The following is a 17,983-nucleotide window of genomic DNA, read 5'->3' as shown; positions in this document are numbered from 1 at the left end:
CCCTTTTGGGATCATGTGTGTGTGTATTTGGTGTGTGTTTGCGTGCGTGTGAACCTTTGTGGATTGTTGGCTTGGGCAGTTGCTTTATAATATAAAGCGGGACGAAAGCCTTTTTCGGTAATGTTATTCAACTGGCATGATATAACTAGGGTAATCTTCTCTGCACACTCCTTAGAGAAAAAAACATATTTTAGAGAGAAAAATATATTTTTCATGTTACGTGCAAACCCTCTTATAATGTTTTTAAAGTTCGGAAAGAATTTTGTAATCACTAATGGGCATTTGGTAACTTATCAATTAAACACCAATTTCGTATTCATTTTTTTTAGTTTTGTGTACATAAATGTATGATCCTCATGATTTTAGGTTCTCAACAATAAATCAACTAATGAAGGTAATAGCTCTTTACACTTGGTTAACTAACTCAAAAGGGAGATATAGAGTATCTCGATGATGCATCTAAATGCGGTCTTAGTCATCGGCGACTATGATTTATTTTTCTTCCATTGCAACGCACGGGTCCTTTTGCTTAGTTCATAACAATAATCATATGGATGTGCCGTGCACTCCACTCTGCATACCACGATCACTATTCCTTTAGTTCGAAATTACTCGTCCAAGAAATGAATGTATCTAGATGTATTTTAGTTGTAGATACATCCATTTTTGTGACAAGTAATTCCGAACGGAGGAAGTAGTAGATGATAACATATCAGCAATCTTGTTGCCAGATGTATAATGATCAGAAAAGAGGCCGGGCCTAAAATGCGGTGCGAGCAATACCGCCACAGCACGACATGAAATCAAAAGCCTCCCTATGAAGAAGAAAGGAAAGCCTTGCCGGTGCACGACACGATACTCGCCATATCGGGATCGGCATGGCATGCCGTGCACTCCACTGGCGCACAGTGCCACGCAATGATCGCATCCATCCATCACACAGACGGATCAGCCAGCCTTGCAAGGCGCACACTGCCATTTTGAAGCTACACTGCACGATGCGTTTTGTCCTCTCCGTTGGCGCCAAAAACACGCTACTGCGGAAAATGGAAGCTCTGCCACCCTGAAAAACCCCCGCAGGCCGCAGCACCACCTCCCCTGCCAAAGCTCTCTCACTCGCTCGGCACCGCTTCTCCAAGATTTCCTCCTCCCTCTTCCACCACTGACAACTGCATTCCACTCATGGACGGCGACCGGATCCGTGCGCGCCGGTGGGCGGACGAGGACGAGGATTTGCGGCCACTGAAGGTGGTGTTCGCGTCGACGGCGGAGCACTTCACGGACTCGGCACCCATCGGGAACGGCAGCCTCGGTGCCATGGTTTGGGGCGGCGTCGCCTCCGAGAAGCTCCAGCTCAACCGTACGTACCAGCTACCTCCCCCGTTCCCTACGCTTTTGCCCTCGTCTTGAGTAGCTGCCTGTCATTCCTTGTTCACGACGGTTGTTTCAAACGGAGCACGTACCGGGATCAGATCAGCAAACCGGGTTGTGACTCATGAGTCATGACTCGACCAAGAACGGCACCTGGAGGGTGTTCGACGAAACTCCCGAACCAAACCACCCTCCCTTCCCTTATATGATTATCATGGCAAGTGAAAGGATAAAGTAACCATAATTGTTTTTGCAGTTGACACTCTCTGGAGCGGTGTGCCGGGAGATTACACCGCCCCGAAAGCACCTGCTGCCCTCGCCGTCGTCAGGAAGCTCGTCGACGACGGACGGTTCGTGGATGCCACCAGTGCGGCTTCGGGCCTTTTCGGTGCTCAAACAGAGGTATGCTATATGCCATGCTGTTCTGCTTTGCACGTCAGAGCATGCTATTGATTGTTGTGTCGCGGTGAGGCCAGACCTAGCACCATGAATTCCTTGGCCCTTGCCGTCGTTGAGTATTGTTCCCAATTATGATATGATGCATCGTACTGCACATTAAATGTGTGTTTTACTTCGTTATATAGTTGGGCCTTTGGTTCACGATATATGCAACATTTTAGCCGTTACTGCACCATGGCTGTATGGTCCGTTGGCAAAAAAAATGTTGGAAGAGCAAGAGACCTTTTTTTGTCTTACTTGTAAAAACCACTTAAGGTAAAAGGTCATTGTTTCGTTAACTTGTTATAAGTTGAAAAGTAGCATGCTTATTTCCAAAAATAGCATATCTTAGCCGAAGAAATTGAACTAAACTTACCATTGATTTTCAAGTTAAAGGTTATTGTTGCAAGATGCAGTATTACGCAATAGAAGTTCGTAACACTATCTTATCTTGATGCTATGAAGGTCTACAAACCTCTTGGAGATATGAATCTAGAGTTTGACACATCCAATCAGGAGTATAGTTCCTACAAAAGGGAGCTTGATCTGCATACTGCTACAACAATTATCACGTACAACATTGGAGAAGTTCAGTACACAAGGGAGCACTTCTGCTCAAATCCACACCAGGTCATTGTTACCAAGATTTCAGCAAACAAACCAGAACATGTATCATTGACTTTATCGTTAAATAGTAAGTTAAACCACAGAGTTCGTGTAATGAATGCAAATGAGATGATTATGGATGGCACCTGTCCAGCACAAGGACACAAGCTACAAGAAAATGAAGCCAGCGATGCTACTGGTATCGGGTTTGCAGCTGTCCTTAGCCTGCAGATGAGCGGCACTGCTGCAAAAGTAGCAGTTCTAAATGATCAGAGTTTGAGAGTTGACAATGCAGATTGGGTGCTTTTGCGGGTTACATCTGCTTCCTCATTCAGTGGGCCTCTCGTGAATCCGTCAGACTCAAAACTGGATCCTGAATCAGCAGCTCTGAGGGCCATGAATATGAGTACGAATTTCACATTTGATCAGCTCAAAGCTGCTCATTTGAAAGATTATCAGGGTCTTTTTCACCGTGTTAGTCTGCGGCTATCACAAGCACCAGCTATAGAAAAAATAAACATGAAAGAAGTTGGTGAAGCCATCAAGACTACAGAAGAAAGAGTGAATGGTTTTCGAAGCGACGAGGATTCTTCTTTGGTTGAACTTCTCTTCCAATATGGTCGATATCTGCTCATTTCATGCTCTCGACCTGGAACACAGATATCTAATCTGCAAGGAATTTGGAATCAAGATCTCGTGCCTGGATGGGAGTAAGTTATTCTTATGTCTAAAGTTATTGCATCGATATCCTTTATTTTTCATTTCCCTTATCTGTTTTTTATATGTGAGGCGATAACTACCTACTCTAATACATGCACTTGCTGATGAATTGATTATAAAATATCTGACTTGCTAACTAAGGCAACTGGGAGATATTGCTGGGGGCTGCAGTTGGCCAGAAAGGCTTTCATTTATAATCGTTCCCTCACATGAAACTTCCATTTTTTTTCTTGAGATGTCATTTTCTCTTTTCTGTTTGTGGTCCATTTAGGTGGTGTTTTGATTAGGGGGGGAGGAGATTTAGTTTCAAATTTGAACCAAGTCTGGGAATTCCCTTTCTCGCTATGTGAATAGGGCCTTAAGAATCAAATATTCATACTGTTTTAATTTTGCAGCTGTGCTCCGCACCTCAACATAAATCTTCAGATGAATTATTGGCCAACACTTCCTTGCAACCTTACTGAATGCGAAGAACCACTGCTTGATTTCATAGCAGCTCTTGCAGTTAACGGAACTAAGACTGCAAAAGTAAGTTCTACTGCTTTCAATATTTGATTTTAGTGAAACAGCGAGGTTACCACAAATATGAGTAGCATGAGAATAGAATTGTAATACCTTGCGGAGTTATACTAGGGAGAAATATGTCATATGCCACCAGACAACACATGACCAAGTTTGTAAAGGCATCACTGAAATCTACTTACTGAACAGTTTAATTTCTTAGGTCCCACGACAGTTGCTACAGATGTGTTATCTCGCCGCGGGAGCTAAACACACACACACACACACACACACACACACACACATGTGCATGTCGGTAGACTATCTGATTTAGATGCATGACACAAAGGTAGACAGGTAGTCACTGAACTTTAGATTTTGTTCTGATTGCTTAGTCCTGCAAACAGTAATTTTGTTTATGATAATCGTGCTTATACTTGTTAACTCTAAACTGAGGCGAAGTTACCTAGACGAGATCAGTGTCTTTCTTCCATTCATAACATACTTAACATGTAGAAGAATCAAAACATCTGATTGCTGGGGAATTCTTTGTTTGTGACAGATCAATTACCAAGCAAGTGGCTGGGTAACTCACCACGTCTCAGACATATGGGCAAAATCATCAGCTTACAATGAAGATGCCAAGTTCTCAGTGTGGCCAATGGGGGGTGCCTGGCTTTGTACGCATCTTTGGGAGCACTACCAGTATTTATTGGACAAAGTAAGAAATAGATATGCTTTAATATTGTTAGCTCATATCAATATTCTTACTGTATTATTTTGCAAATCTAGTCTGGTTACAACTTCTCAATGTTTTGCAAGTTTTATTTACCACATTGTTATTCTCTTATTGTGCAACTTGTCTTCGATTCATTACTACCTTGATACTGACATAATTACGGGGTTCTGCAACACTGGAATGCTTTCTGAAACTATATTTCTTGTTAAAACTGTATCAAGGATGTCCCAGTGTTCCTACAGCAGTATCATTTGGCATCTCACAGTTTTGAAATTCTTATTATTCTTTTAAGTTTCTTCTAGGACTTTTTGAAGAACACTGCATATCCATTGTTGGAAGGATGTGCGCAGTTTCTGACTGATTGGTTGATTGAGGGACCTCGAGGTCTTTTGGAAACAAACCCCTCTACTTCTCCCGAGCATGCTTTCATTGCTCCAGGCACTGGTGGTCAGCAAGCTAGTGTAAGCTATTCAACTACAATGGATATTGCAATCATCCGAGAGATATTTTCGGCAGTCATTTCTTCTGCAGAGGTAACAATTAATGCCGTAACTGGTTATAACACTATAAAACATAATCAGAAAGATAAAAAATATATGCTGGTGTAGTTTCTTTTGTTGTTGTTTGTGAAATATGTGTTGACTCGATCATCTCTCAAGATAATATTTTGATGCTACTACACAACAGATTTTAGGAAAATCTGATACTCCTCTGGTCCAGAAGATCAAGGAAGCGCTTCCAAGGCTCCCTCAGAATACGATTGCTGAAGATCAAACACTCATGGAATGGGTAAATGCTCAAGCTCTGCTTGGGTTTGGATTTATTTCTATTATAATATGACTCACATCTTGGTGTTTTTCACGGAGGCACAAGATTTTAAGGACGCTGAAGTTACCCATCGGCACCTGTCACATCTCTTCGGTCTTTATCCTGGTCATACTATAACTATGCAGAGAAATCCTGAGATTTGCGAAGCTATTTCTAATAGTCTTCACAAACGAGGTTTGCATAACACAAGGAATAACTGCATTTAATTACGTATTATTAAGTGTCAACGTAGTATATAACTAAATAAATGGATGTTAATGCTCTGTTTACCTGAATATGGGATGCAGTCCTAGGGTTTTCCGGCTTAAACGAGCTTTGCCCTAGTTACTAACATGTTAAAATATATTTTTATACAGTGTCATAAACATCTATGGACCAAATATAGTAATGGATACAGCAGATTAGTCTTATGGTTTTACTTGTTCAGTATAAAATAGCTTATGCTTTCCTTATAGTACATGTCTACATTTGATATGTCCTTTTTGTCTGTCCTGCTTTTTATTTTGAAGCTTCGCCACCTGAATATATTGCCACTCAAAAGGGGAATTCGAGAATTACAACATAGGATTGTTACAACGTCAGCTTTTTAGGGAATAGCTGAGGATAAGAAGTGAAGCCATTGCTTAGCGAATAAATTGTCTTCCTTCTTTTTGAACCGAAAAACCCATAAAGAGAAGTCAGCAACAATGTTGCGTAGCGTGGTCCCGAGGGAGTGATCGTCGTTCCTGAATACTAGAGCATTTCTTGAGTCCCATATTTTCCAAGAGATGGACAGAGCTACCGACGGCCAAATGTTGGGGTTGAGGCCATGAAGCGTTGGGTGTTGGAGCAGATCATCAAGAGAGTTTGGAGCCTGCAGTCCCAAGGAGGACCAGACTTGTGTAGCATAAGAACATTTGGAGATGAGGTGGAGCGCGTCTTCATGAGGGTCCTGACAGCGAGGGCATGCTGCAGACTGGGCAATGTGCTTGCGAAACAAGTTGCCCTTCGTGTTCAGCCGATCGCGGAGGAGAAGCCATGCGAAGATCTTGACCTTGATCGGGACTTTTGAAGCCCAAACAAGATCATGGTGTGGGTCGGTGTAGTCTTCAGCAACAATAGAGGAGTAAGCATTCTTGGCAGAGAATGGCAGGCCATGGGTGAGAGACCGTTCGTCCGGTTGGTCCACCTGTTGGAAGTCCTGCAACAACAACAGCACACAATCCAGCTCGCGAGCAGCAGCATTAGACAGACGGTTCCGCAGGTTCGTCAATAAGCTGGTTTGCCACACAGTAGCCACTAAAACCTTGTCATCAATGGAGTGCGAGAAGAGGTTTGGGAAAACTTTTTGTAGTGGTGACTGTAGAAGCCATTTATCCAGCCAGAAGAAAGTGGAGAGGCCATTGTATGTGATGACGAAGGAGTGCTCAATTAGCAGTGGCAAGTTGCTGTTGATAACCTTCCATAAAAAGGAAGGACGTGTAGTTTTTGCAGCTATGCCAAGAGGATGCTGGTGATTGTACCACTGGGTCCAAGGTATATTTGGGTGTTGCAGAATTTTGGAGGAGAATTTCATGAGCAAGCAGCGGTTTTGAATCTCAAGATTTTTAATGCCTAGACCACCAGAAACTTTAGGTTTGCAAACGTTTTTCCACGCGACAAGGCAGCTTGCCCCAGTGCACGTAGATTCGTTAGACCAGAAGAAGGCCCTCCGAATAGCGTCAAGTTTTGCTAAGATGGATTTAGGAAGCCTGAAGACTGACATAAAATAAATTGTTAAGGAGTCGAGGACCGCAGTCAGAAGGGTGAGCCTGGCCCCCCGTGAGAGGAGGCGTGCCACCCATCCGAAGAGGAATTTCCGAAAGTTATCTATGATCGGGTCGAAGGCCGTCAGTGGTAATTTTGTAGGGGATAGTGGAAGGCCTAGGTAGACTAGCGGAAAGGAGGATGGTGAGCATCCAATAGCAGCAGCAATGTTGTTTTGTGTGGCTGAGTCTGTAGCAATTGTGAGGAGAGCTGTTTTGTGAAAGTTGATTACCAACCCTGTTGCAAGGGCGAAATCATGAAGGTTTTTTTTGAGAAGCAAGGTGGCTGTCTCACTAGCAGCAGCGATTATGAGGGTATCGTCCGCGTATTGCAGTGTCACTGGTGGTTCATTTGGTCGTAGCGGGTGGCAGAGAACGTTAGATTGGAAGGCTTTGGCTATTAGTCTTTGAAGTACATCAGCGACGATGATGAACAGGTACGGAGAGAATGGGTCTCCTTGCCTAAGACCACATCTACATTGAATCCATGGCCCCGGAACTCCATTCAAAAGAATAGCCGTTTTTCCAGTGTATAGGATGTTTTGGACCCATGCGCAGAAGATGGAAGGGAAACCGCGGGCTTTTAAAATTTGAATGAGGGAGGACCAGCATATGGAATCAAATGCTTTCCTGAAGTCCAGTTTAAAAACCATGGTCGGAGCTTTGCGAGAGTGGCACGTACTGAGAATGTCCGCAGCATAAATGAAGTTTTCAGCAATGTTACGCCCATGAAGGAAGCCCGTCTGATCGTAATGGATGAGAAGCAGTATGAGAGGTTTAACTCTATTTGTGAGGATTTTGGCGACTGCTTTTGGCGTGCAGTTTTGGAGGGAGATAGGCCTAAACGCATCAGGAGCAGTTGGCGCCTGAGTTTTTGGTAGAAGGACCATGAAGGCCCGGTTGAAGCGTTCGAGAGAGCCGGTTTGATCCTGGAAGGCAGCGAAGAATGGTAGGATGGATGGTTTGATGATATTCCAATATTTTCTGAAGAAGATGGGCCCGAAGCCGTCTGGTCCAGGGCTGGCATTGGTGTTCATGGAGAGAAAAGCTTGATGGATTTCGTCGTGGGAGAAGGGAAGAGTTAGATCACGTAGCTGAGGGAGGGCTGTGGGGTATAGCTACAGAAGACTGAAATTCCACGTTGCATGTTTAGTGGTTCCTATCAATTGGTTGATAAGATCTTTTAAAATGTGAGCTTTTTGTTCGTGGAGAAAAACTTCAGTGTTGTTGTGAATGAGCATGGGGATTTTGTTTGATCTCGATCGCTGGGTGGCCGAAGCATGGAAGAATCTAGTGTTCTCGTCGCCGTCAACGGCCATTCTGACCTTCCCCCTTTGTTTCCAGAAGGAGATTTTTTGTTTGATAGTCAGTTGAAGCAGAGTGGAGAGCGAGAGCCGTAATTTTTGTTCGAGCGGGAGGAGTGGAGCGATTTCCTCGTTTAAATCAAGGGCATGGATGGCCAGTTTGCAGTTTGTTTCTCGTTGGTGGATGGGCTTCAGTGTTTTGGCCCAAGATTTTAGGGTCGCTCGCGTAGATTTAATGCATAAGGCTAGGGAGGCAGCAGGGTCCATGTTGGGCCCCAGACGTGCAGCGATGGGCTCCCAACATTCATGTACAACATCTGACATTTTGAAAATGAAGCCCAGAATCGTTCAAACCAAAAAAGGCGGGAATATGGGACAGACGTGGATACTGTGACAAGTAGTGGTACGTGATCAGAAATGAATCTAGTGAGAGAGGTTAGATGTGAGTTTGGGAAGATAGCATCCCAAGCGAGGTTGATTAGAACCATATCCAGTCGGATTAGAGAGGGAGTCTGCCTTTTGTTTGACCATGTGAATTCTTTGTCAAGGAGTGGTAGTTCTAAGAGAGCAAGTTGATCAATTGTATCGTTAAAAGCGTCGGCCTCCGATCTTCGGAAGTTGTTGTTGCTGCGTTTGTAAGGGAATCTGGTGATGTTGAAGTCTCCTATTAGGAGCCAGGGAGAATGATGTGGTGGTTCAATTAGTTTTAGTTCGTCAAGGAATGCCATCTTTAGGTCTCGTTGCGAAGGTGCGTACACGTTTGTAACGAAGATGTTGTGAGGCGATGCAAGACATGATAGTGTTAAAGTTGTTGTGAAGCGGTTATGTTCAGTTGATGAGCGAGAAGCATCTAGAGTTGGTGGCCGAAAGAATGCCGCCCGCAGATCCCGTTGCGTCCAGGTGATTGTTAGAGTTGAGGAATCGTGGTAAAATCGATCGAAGCTTGATTGTGTCTGGTTTTTGTAACTTGGTTTCTTGAAGAAGGGCTATAGATGGGCGCAGGAGATTGATTTCAGAGAACACGTTAGCACATTTGTCATTATCACCTAATCAGCGTACATTCCAGGAGACGATAGAGTAGGAGGCGTTTTTCATAGTTGAAACTTGAGGCGGCACCTTACATAGGGGTATTGACCCGATCGACAACCATATCGGGTCAAGTTACAGTACGATAAACTGACAGAAGAAGGCATGAGCACACTAACAGGTTGAGTCGTTCTAACATAGCAACTACTGAGCGGTGCTAAACACCGGATACATGGCCATGATAGGCCGCCAACCTCGTGGCCACAGTGTAGAGAGCAGATCATGGCGACCCCAGGTCACCAGAGCCCGAAGCAATATCCGCAACAACCTCCGGCGAGGTGCCGCAGGCAGCAACAACAGCAGCAAGATCATCAGGCGAGGCGAGGCCGTGAGCAGAGCCGTCGACGAGCCCAGACTCGTCGCAGAGACGAGCGTGGATCAGAGCGTCAGAAAGATCCTTGGATGCCGCAGCCAGGTTCAGCTTCTTTGCCTTAGAGCACATAGCCCTGGCAGTCATTGAGGAGTAGACAGGCGGCTCGATCTCAGCCAGCCTTGCGCTGCGCCTGGCCTTGATGCCAGAGTCGGTAGCCATCTTTGCGCGTCTGCTGATACGCCTGGCATGGCACTCGTGGGTGGGCTCCGGCGAGAGGAGGGTCGAGGGGGCAGATGGGGGATGTGGGGGAGACGGCGGAGCTGGGAGCGGCGGTGAAGGTGGTGGAGCTGGCAGGGCAAGCATAGGGAGAGAACGGCCTGGTCGAGTTCGTTCCTTAGCCAGATTGGGGGAGCGAGCAGGGGGAGCCCAAGGGGCATGAACAAGCATGGCGACAGGCATGCCATCGGCCATGACAGCCAGGATCGGAATGCCTTCGAGGGGCCGGTCCGCGGGAGATGGAGGAGGGCCCGTGGGAGACTCCGGTGAGCATGCAAATGGGGACATGGCCGTGGCAATGTTTCTGATCTGAGAGATGGTGGAGGGTGAGAGGCGAGGGTTTGTTATGAGGGAGGAGAGGGAGCCATCGTCTCCATCCTCTGAGGAGAAGGGAGAAGCATCAGAACCATGGCGGAAGAGCGCACGGCTCTCGAGCTTGACTATGACAACGCCGTTGTCAGGGAGGCGCACCATGAGGCATGGGGGAAGCACGAAATCACGAGCAACCATAACCAGAGCGTGGACGCTCGAGTAGTCACCCTGAAAGCATTGTTGGTCGGCGGAGACGAAATCTCCAAGGTGAGAGAAGAAGTAATTGACTCCCTCCGGGTGCCAGAGCTCGTCGGGGAAATCAAAAGCCTCGATCTCCGCCATGTGAATGAAGATGGCCGTGGATCTATTGTCGGCGTGCTCTGGGCGTTCAAAGAAGAGGGTGTTACCCTGGAAGTGGATTGGCCCATGGCCTGTGGCCGCGAGGCGCTCCTCCGCATTGGGAAAGGAGAGACGCCCGGCGCCACGCGCAGAGGAGGTGAGGCCGAACGTGGGGTTGTTTCGGTGGTGAGCAAGGGCTTGGCGAATGAACCTAAATGGATTGTGCATGGGGGTGGCGAGGTGCACGTAGGCTAGGTTGTCGACTTGCCTAACGAGGCAGCTGGGAGGGACGAGGAGAGGGATGTGGGGAGACGTGGGAGAGAAGCCAGAGGCTTCGGAGGGCATGGTGACTGGGGATGGTGGCGGAGGCGGTGAGAAGGATGGTGCAGGGGGGGATGAGGACGATGCACGCGGCCCGAAGATTAGCGGGAGGTGGAAGGGTGGCAGATCATTGGACAGAACACAGTGGGAGCCGAACCAGATGGGAGCGCCGTTAGAGCGCGCGGAGCCGGCGGAAGAGCCGGAGGCGGTGTGGGTGCCCGTTGTGTGAGCCATTGAGCTGCAAGGAGGCCGCACAAAAGCGGGGTTAATATGAGGAGAAGGAGGCATAGAAGGGAAGAACGGGAGGAAGCGGACGGCCTTGCACCTGAAACTCCGGTGGCCGGAGCACCAGCAGCGAGAGCACCGTACGGGGTCGCGGCAGTCGGAGATAGTGTGATCGCTAGCAAGGCACCGAAAGCATCTAGTCTTCTTCTTTCGGCTGTAATGGTGGTGAATGTGTTTGAGGCTTGCTATCTGAGGAGAGGGGGATATATAGGCCGGAGAGGCCGATGGATGCGAGTGGGTGGATGCAGAGGCCCGAGGAGGGGAGCTCAGCAAAACCTCCCGGTAGGAGCGCGGGTCCTGAATCGGCGTGGAGATCGAAGATCGCAGAGAGGTGGCAGCAGTGGTAGGGGCGTGCGACTGGTTAATGGCGATCTCGGGACGAGGCTGAGGGGACTGGGCGGGGCATAGGCTGGCGGAGGTAGGGGAGGCAGGTGGTGGACTAGACGCGATGATGGGCGCATGCGTGTGCATGCAAGCGTTGTTTTTGTCATGGTGGGTGGTGGCGCTGGGGGGTGATTGTGGGGCCCGTGAATCAGTGTCTGAAGGGTGTGGAGTTGGGTGAGAAGAGGCGCCTAGGGGATCGCGCGGGCCTCGCTGCCGACCGGAGGGCGGCTGGTGCGACTCGGGGGGGGTGGGTCGATGTGTCAGTGTGATGTGATGTGTGGCGTGGAGGCGGGTCGATGGTGGCTGGCTCGTTTAAAATACAGGGCTGGTCTATGGAGGGAACGGTATAGCCACCTAGTTCGTCATTTTTTCTCTCTGGAGGAGGGATGCGGGGAGACCCGACGGGGGCGTCCGATCCAGGTGAGTGGCACACGTGTCCCAGGCCATCGATGGCATTGCGGTCAACATGGTCATCAGTAGTGGATTCCACGCAGGGAACAGTGCCGAGAATCTTGGCGTGCAGGAGAGATGGATCCTGTGGTAGGATTATAGTTGACGGATGCGGTCCAAGGCAGGACGAGCGGTGGGTAGGCAGGATGGGCATGGACGGTCCAATTGAGTCCGGTTCAAACACGACAGGTAGCGGTATTGATCGCACTGTTTGCGTAGCGTGGTCAAACGAGTCGAATAGTTGTAGTTCAAAATTCGAAAAAGGGATGGGCGCGACACGGAGGACTTCATTTCTGACCTGGTCCAAGTAGACATGCACTAGAAACAAGTTAGGAGCTAGCGTGGTGGCGTGGAAGGCCCGTTGAAACGAGAATTGGTGGTCTAGAGCATTATTGATCAAGGTTTCATTAGCACACACTGTTTTTGAGTAGAACACAATCCATATAGGGGTTGTTGGTTTGTGGGCTAAGCATGTGGTGGGCGTGGTGACAAGACAGTGGTACTTAGAGTAGATCAGCTTATTAAACGAAATGCCCGGTCGGAACGGTCGTACCTTTGCATGCGCTCGCTGTGGAGAGAGTGGTGCGGAAGTCGCAGTAGGCCCAGCGGGTGGCCGACCGTTGGAGGTGCCAGGTCCCACCTGCATGGAGGACATGCACGGAGGGGAGCGTGGTTGGTCGTTGACGACGATGCAGGGAGGCGCCGACGATGAGCGAGGTGGCGACTGTGGCCGCCCCGCCAGCGATGCTGGCGAGCCGAGCGGCGCAACCGTAATGGTGGCGAACAGTCGAGGAGCCACACTTGGTGAGCATGCCGCCATGAGAGTGGCGACGATGTTGGAGGAGACCGGCGCTGCGAAGGCAGCGTTGGAGAGACGGTAAACGGCGATGGACTTCGCATGTCCCCCAAAGCGGAACGAGAGGAGGGTGGCGACGAGAGTTTCATCGACCATGAAGTCCGCTTTGTGGACGAAGAAGATGATAGAGTTGGGTGAGGCCGCGGCCGTTGGCGCCTCGAAAACCTTGGATGAGAACAGCTCAAGGATATTGAGCTCAAAGTCGATTCCAGGGGAGGGGGCGAAACGAAGCTGAGAGCGGAGAAACGCGTCAGCATGGCTGAAGCGGTCCCCGATGTCGAAAAGCTTTCTTCGGTGAAAGGGCTGTTGGTGTGTGGAGGTGTTTGGCGGTGGATAAGGAAGAAACTGAATGGAGTGGGTTTTTCCGGTGAGAATGGGTTCGGCGATGAGAGCTTGAACGATGCGCATGTGGGAGACAGAGATGCGAAAGAGCTGATCCTGAAGGCGAGTCACCTGGAAGGCGGGAGCGTTGCCGCCCAGGCAAGCTTGCATGAGGACAGCCACGAGAACCTCGTCGAGGTCGAGCGTGTCGTGGTGGACGTGCACCGAGAGGAAGCATGGAGCTTCATGGCGGCGCGGGTTGACGTGCATGGAGAGGCATCTCCACACCTGCGCCTGAAAATCCTCCCCCATCGCGTCGCCCACGCCGAGAGCAGCCCGCAGCGCCTTGTCGGAGGGGGAGTCATTCCAACGAAGAGGATCGTGGAAGGATGCGGTCGCCGGAGCCAGGGAGGAGGGGGTGGGATTGGTTGAGGTGTTGCCGGAGGAGAGCGGGAGGAGCGGGAGGGGAGGGAGGAGAGAAGCCATCACTCCTTATAATACTTTGCAGACCTGTCCTGCTTTTTGAATCAACCATATCGAGCAATACTATGGAATTAGTCAAATAATTGTGCATGTTTTGACAACAGGATGAATGAAAAGAAAATCAAATGGTTGTGGCAATCTGTCCATCATCATGACTGTTGACAGTCGCCACACCCACTGTTGGACTTCGATCTAGCACAACAGATAGCAGTATAAGCATCTTAATCTTGCGGTGTAATTTTTAATCCGTGGCAGCAGACGGGCATTGTGCTAGTCTAATAAGAATACACATTGTTGAACTTCATTGCTGGAATGGTTTACTATTGGGATGTGCCTTAGGAGCATCACCTATCAAGTGAAAACATAAGACATGAATTTGTAGTTGTATGTGTTTTGCCAAGAAAGGGTGCAACAATAAATATGTTCCTAGTACAGTACCAGTTTGTGTCACCTACTAGTAAAGGGACATTTCTCCTCAAATAGAAAGTTAATACATCGTTGTTTCTTACTACGGGAAGATGGCCCTGGATGGTCAAGCACGTGGAAGATGGCTTTGTGGGCGCGCCTTCTTAACAGCGAAAATGCATACAGAATGATCCTGAAGTTAATCACGTTGGCTCCACCTGGTAAAAAAGTTGGGTTCGAAGGAGGACTGTACACCAATCTGTGGACAGCACACCCACCATTCCAGATCGATGGAAACTTTGGGTACGAAATGTTCTTACTTATTCAGTATACGATATATGCTTCATTCTGTCTGATCAGTTTGACAGTTTCCGGGTTGCGTAATTACCAATTAACCAACTCTGGGTATGTGGTTATGTGCCTGTTGTCTGAAAGTAATATTAGCATCTCCAATTCTGTACTGTCCTGCAGATTCTCAGCTGCGATCGCTGAAATGCTGCTTCAGAGCACTCCCACTGACCTGCATCTACTGCCCGCGCTTCCAAGCGACAAGTGGCCTGAAGGGTGTGTCAAAGGGCTGAGGGCCCGGGGTGACACCACTGTCAGCATCTTCTGGGAGAAAGGGGAGCTCCAGGAAGCAGTGCTGTGGTTTAACAACAAAGATAATTCAGTTTTACGGCTGCATTATGGCGGTCAAGTTGCTGAAGCCACAGTGGAAGCTGATAACGTTTACAGGTTCAATGGGATTTTACAGTGTGTCGAGACATGCCCCCTTGACAAATGCGCATTTTAGGGTGTGTGTGTGTGTGTGTGTGTGGCTTGGTCATTGTGTATGGACATATGTATATGAGTTGCTGTGTGGATAATAATTTAGTATGTATGGCTTGATTAAGAATAATGAGTTGGTGTGTGGGTAATAACTGTATGTATTGGCTTGGCTATCATGTGTGGGCATATGAATGAGTTGGTGTGTGATACATTTGGTGTATGGATACGATATTTCTCCTTGTTCTCAGTAAACAGTCAATGTTTGGAAACATACATAGCCTAGAACGATTTCCTTGTAAATGTATTATACTATGCCTCATTTGATTTCTGAAGCAAGCAGATTAGCCTTTGGCTGAATGAGATGAGACGAGTTTAACCTGAAGCAGGTTACACCATAACATAGCCCAAAAAAAACCAAACCAGTAACATGTCTAGTCAGAAATCTTAGAGAAAACTGTAAATATGATCTGCAAGTGTGTATATCACCAAAGTCAGACTGCTAATTATACAAGGTATGAACTGCCCGCTAATTAAACAAGGTCATTGACAGTGTACAGAGTCCACAGTAAGTGCCGAACGATATATGACGCCCAGAGTGTTAGACCCTGACCGATATGTGAGTGACAATTGTTATTAGCTCTAAGCGCGACCACCAAATCCTAATCAGAAAAGCAATAGCGTGTCCTCTCCATCCAAGCCATGTTGAGCATTTTAAGTTGCTTCACATGTTAGCTTTCCGCACCTTATGGAGGTTTGTCGCAGAAGTTGATGGCTTGACGCCTCAGCATTTTCTCTTTTCCGTTGGAACTCCTTTTCTGATAATGCTTCCATAGTTCAAGGCTTTTTTTTGTTTTGTTATTATAGTGTTTTTAATTTTTTGCTTACCACTCCTGAACACTGACACACGATTCAAACTCGAAAGAAAACTAAAAGAGAATAAAGAAATATGCCATTGATGTTAGTTTACTGTAAAACCCCTCCCCTCGCGTTATCCACTGAGGGGCTAACCCTAGCTGCCGGCGAGTGTTCCTCTCCTCCCTTCCCTTCCCTTGTCGCCTCTTGTCCGCGCCGTCGGGCAAAGCCCGGTGAGTGTTGGCGACGGGGAGGCCCTTTCTCTCGTGGCTCATGGGGGCTTGGCGCGGGCGGGCGCTCCCGAGCGGCGGCGCGACGCAGATCTGGGGCGCGGCGGCGCATGGCCGTGCTTGGCGGCGGAGCTGAAGCAGCAGGCCGGGCGTGGAGGGCTGGACGCGGTAGTGCAAGAGGGATGCATGGCCGAGGTGGCGGCGTGGGCTTCGGCTGGATCTGCCCGCGGGCGGCGCGGGCTGCGGCGACTTTGTTTGAGGCGGGCCTGGTGGCCGATGGGCGGCTCAGGCAACGGTGCCTAGCGGCGGGGCTTCCTGGTGTCACGACAACGGTGCGGGTCAGTGTGTTGGCTCCTCTGGAGGCCTTCTTCGGCGGCAGGGTGCGGTCGATCCGTTGGCCTCGCCGGCAGACGGGTGGCTGCCTCTTCCTCGCGTGGATCTGGCCGGAGGCCGTGGTAGGGCGTCAGGTGTGACGCAGGGGAGGCTGCTGGAGGGATGGGTTAGCCCGACCACCCGTCGCCGGCGCATGGTGCGCTCGTGTGGACGAGCTCGGCTCCCCCTCCCCTTTTTCTAGGCCTAGCGCCTCTTGGCCGCAGATCGTTGTTCGGGGCGGGACGGTCACCGGCGGCTTCGATGGTGCTTGGGATCTGCTGGTCGACTCAAAGCCCGCACCTTTGATGGTCTCTGAAGTGTCTGGATGCAGGGCGGTGTCCTTGGTGACGGGAGCTGCGGGCTCGTGAGCAGAGCTCGTGGCTCGGGCGCGGACGAGATCGTTGTCATTGCCACGTAGGCGGCATGGGGGCGGGCTTTCGACGCTCTACGGTGGTGGTGCGGCCGGTGCTGTCATGTCGGAACGTATGCCGGGTGGAGGCGGAGGGTGGTGGCCGGTGAAAACCTCGTCTGGTTCTGGCCAGACCGATGGCGGCGACGTCCATGCGTCGTTCTCTTCTTGAAGGCTCCATCTCGGTGGCCTTGCATCCTCTTTTTTACTCTGGGTGTAAACCTCGATTCACTGGATCGGGAGGTGGTGGCTCTCCATTGTCGTTTCTTTCCTGGAAGCATCGCTTTGGAGTCCCTGGTTCGTTGAGTAACGGCTTCATCTCCTCGCGTGACTCGTTCATGGTGGAGAGCTCCTTAGATCCTTCGCTATGCTCTTTTATCTACTTGTTGTTTGCTTTGGGGTATTTGGAGTAGCATTGTTGTTCGTCAACTCCCTTTGTATCCGCCTAGGGTGAGTGTGTGGAGTCGCGTTGTTTGCATTTGTATGTGATCATTTTTTATATATAAAGTGGGGTGAAATTGTCACATCCCTAGTTCTCGTCTGCTCTGGGTTAGCTAGTCTTGTGTTGCATCATGTTTAAATTTTTCTTAAACCTGAAATGGGGAGCAACAAACCCCAGCACCCCCTTAAACCAATTAGGGTTTACTAAAATCATTTTCAATGAACCCAAAATGCCCTTCTAAAATGTTCATCATCTTTGCATTGGTCTAGAACCTCTCCCAAAAATGGTGCACATTTTTCTAGGCCATTCTGGATTTTTGAATTAAATCATATGATATTTGCATTTGGGCATTTAAATGTTATAAAATAGTTTAAATGCTCAAATAATCATAAAATAAAATGTTTGCTGTTGGTTATATCCCAAACAGTAGCATTGAGCAGTTTCATGATTTTTGGATCTGTTTAAGTATTTCTAATAAAGCCAACAAGTTACAGAATAATAGAAAAGAGAAATATTAGAGAGAGAGAGAGAGAGAACTCACCTGGCCTTACCTGCGGCCCAGTAGGAAGCCCACCTGGCCAGCCCTCTCTGGCAACCCAGCCCGCCACCGCAGCTCTTGTCATCTTCCTCCTCTGCCAGGAGGACAAGCAGCTGCATGCGGCGCGCACATCCACCCGTGGCTACCTCCTGCCTCCCTGTTGGCCTCCCTGGCGCCCTAAAGTCGTCCTCGAGCGCCACGCACCCCCTGAACCCCCCCCCCCTCTCGTTGTGGATCCCCTCCTCCTCCT

General features: G+C 48.9%; 1 protein-coding gene across 1 annotated transcript; it reads left to right on the top strand.

Moving 5' to 3' along the window:
- Positions 1-1,028: 1,028 nt before the first annotated feature.
- Positions 1,029-15,161, top strand: LOC119337177 (alpha-L-fucosidase 2-like). The gene is made up of 10 exons (XM_037609299.1): positions 1,029-1,360; positions 1,628-1,773; positions 2,275-3,125; positions 3,531-3,663; positions 4,199-4,357; positions 4,678-4,908; positions 5,063-5,164; positions 5,242-5,377; positions 14,236-14,425; positions 14,594-15,161. The coding sequence occupies exons 1-10, from the start codon at positions 1,183-1,185 to the stop codon at positions 14,913-14,915; spliced, it is 2,448 nt and encodes an 815-aa protein (XP_037465196.1). The 5' UTR covers positions 1,029-1,182; the 3' UTR covers positions 14,916-15,161.
- Positions 15,162-17,983: the final 2,822 nt, after the last annotated feature.

Source organism: Triticum dicoccoides, chromosome 7B (assembly GCF_002162155.2).
Source record: "Triticum dicoccoides isolate Atlit2015 ecotype Zavitan chromosome 7B, WEW_v2.0, whole genome shotgun sequence".
NCBI classification, from domain to species: Eukaryota; Viridiplantae; Streptophyta; class Magnoliopsida; order Poales; family Poaceae; genus Triticum; species Triticum dicoccoides.
The sequence above is the reverse complement of the archived record's forward strand: the minus strand, read 5'-3'. Positions and strand labels throughout refer to the sequence as shown.

Excerpts from the sequence above, each read along its gene's own strand:
- LOC119337177 (XM_037609299.1), top strand. The coding sequence starts at position 1,183 with ATGGACGGCGACCGGATCCGTGCGCGCCGGTGGGCGGACGAGGACGAG. Across the intron at positions 3,664-4,198 it reads ACGGAACTAAGACTGCAAAA|ATCAATTACCAAGCAAGTGG; the intron begins GTAAGTTCTACT and ends TGTTTGTGACAG. Across the intron at positions 4,909-5,062 it reads CAGTCATTTCTTCTGCAGAG|ATTTTAGGAAAATCTGATAC; the intron begins GTAACAATTAAT and ends ACTACACAACAG.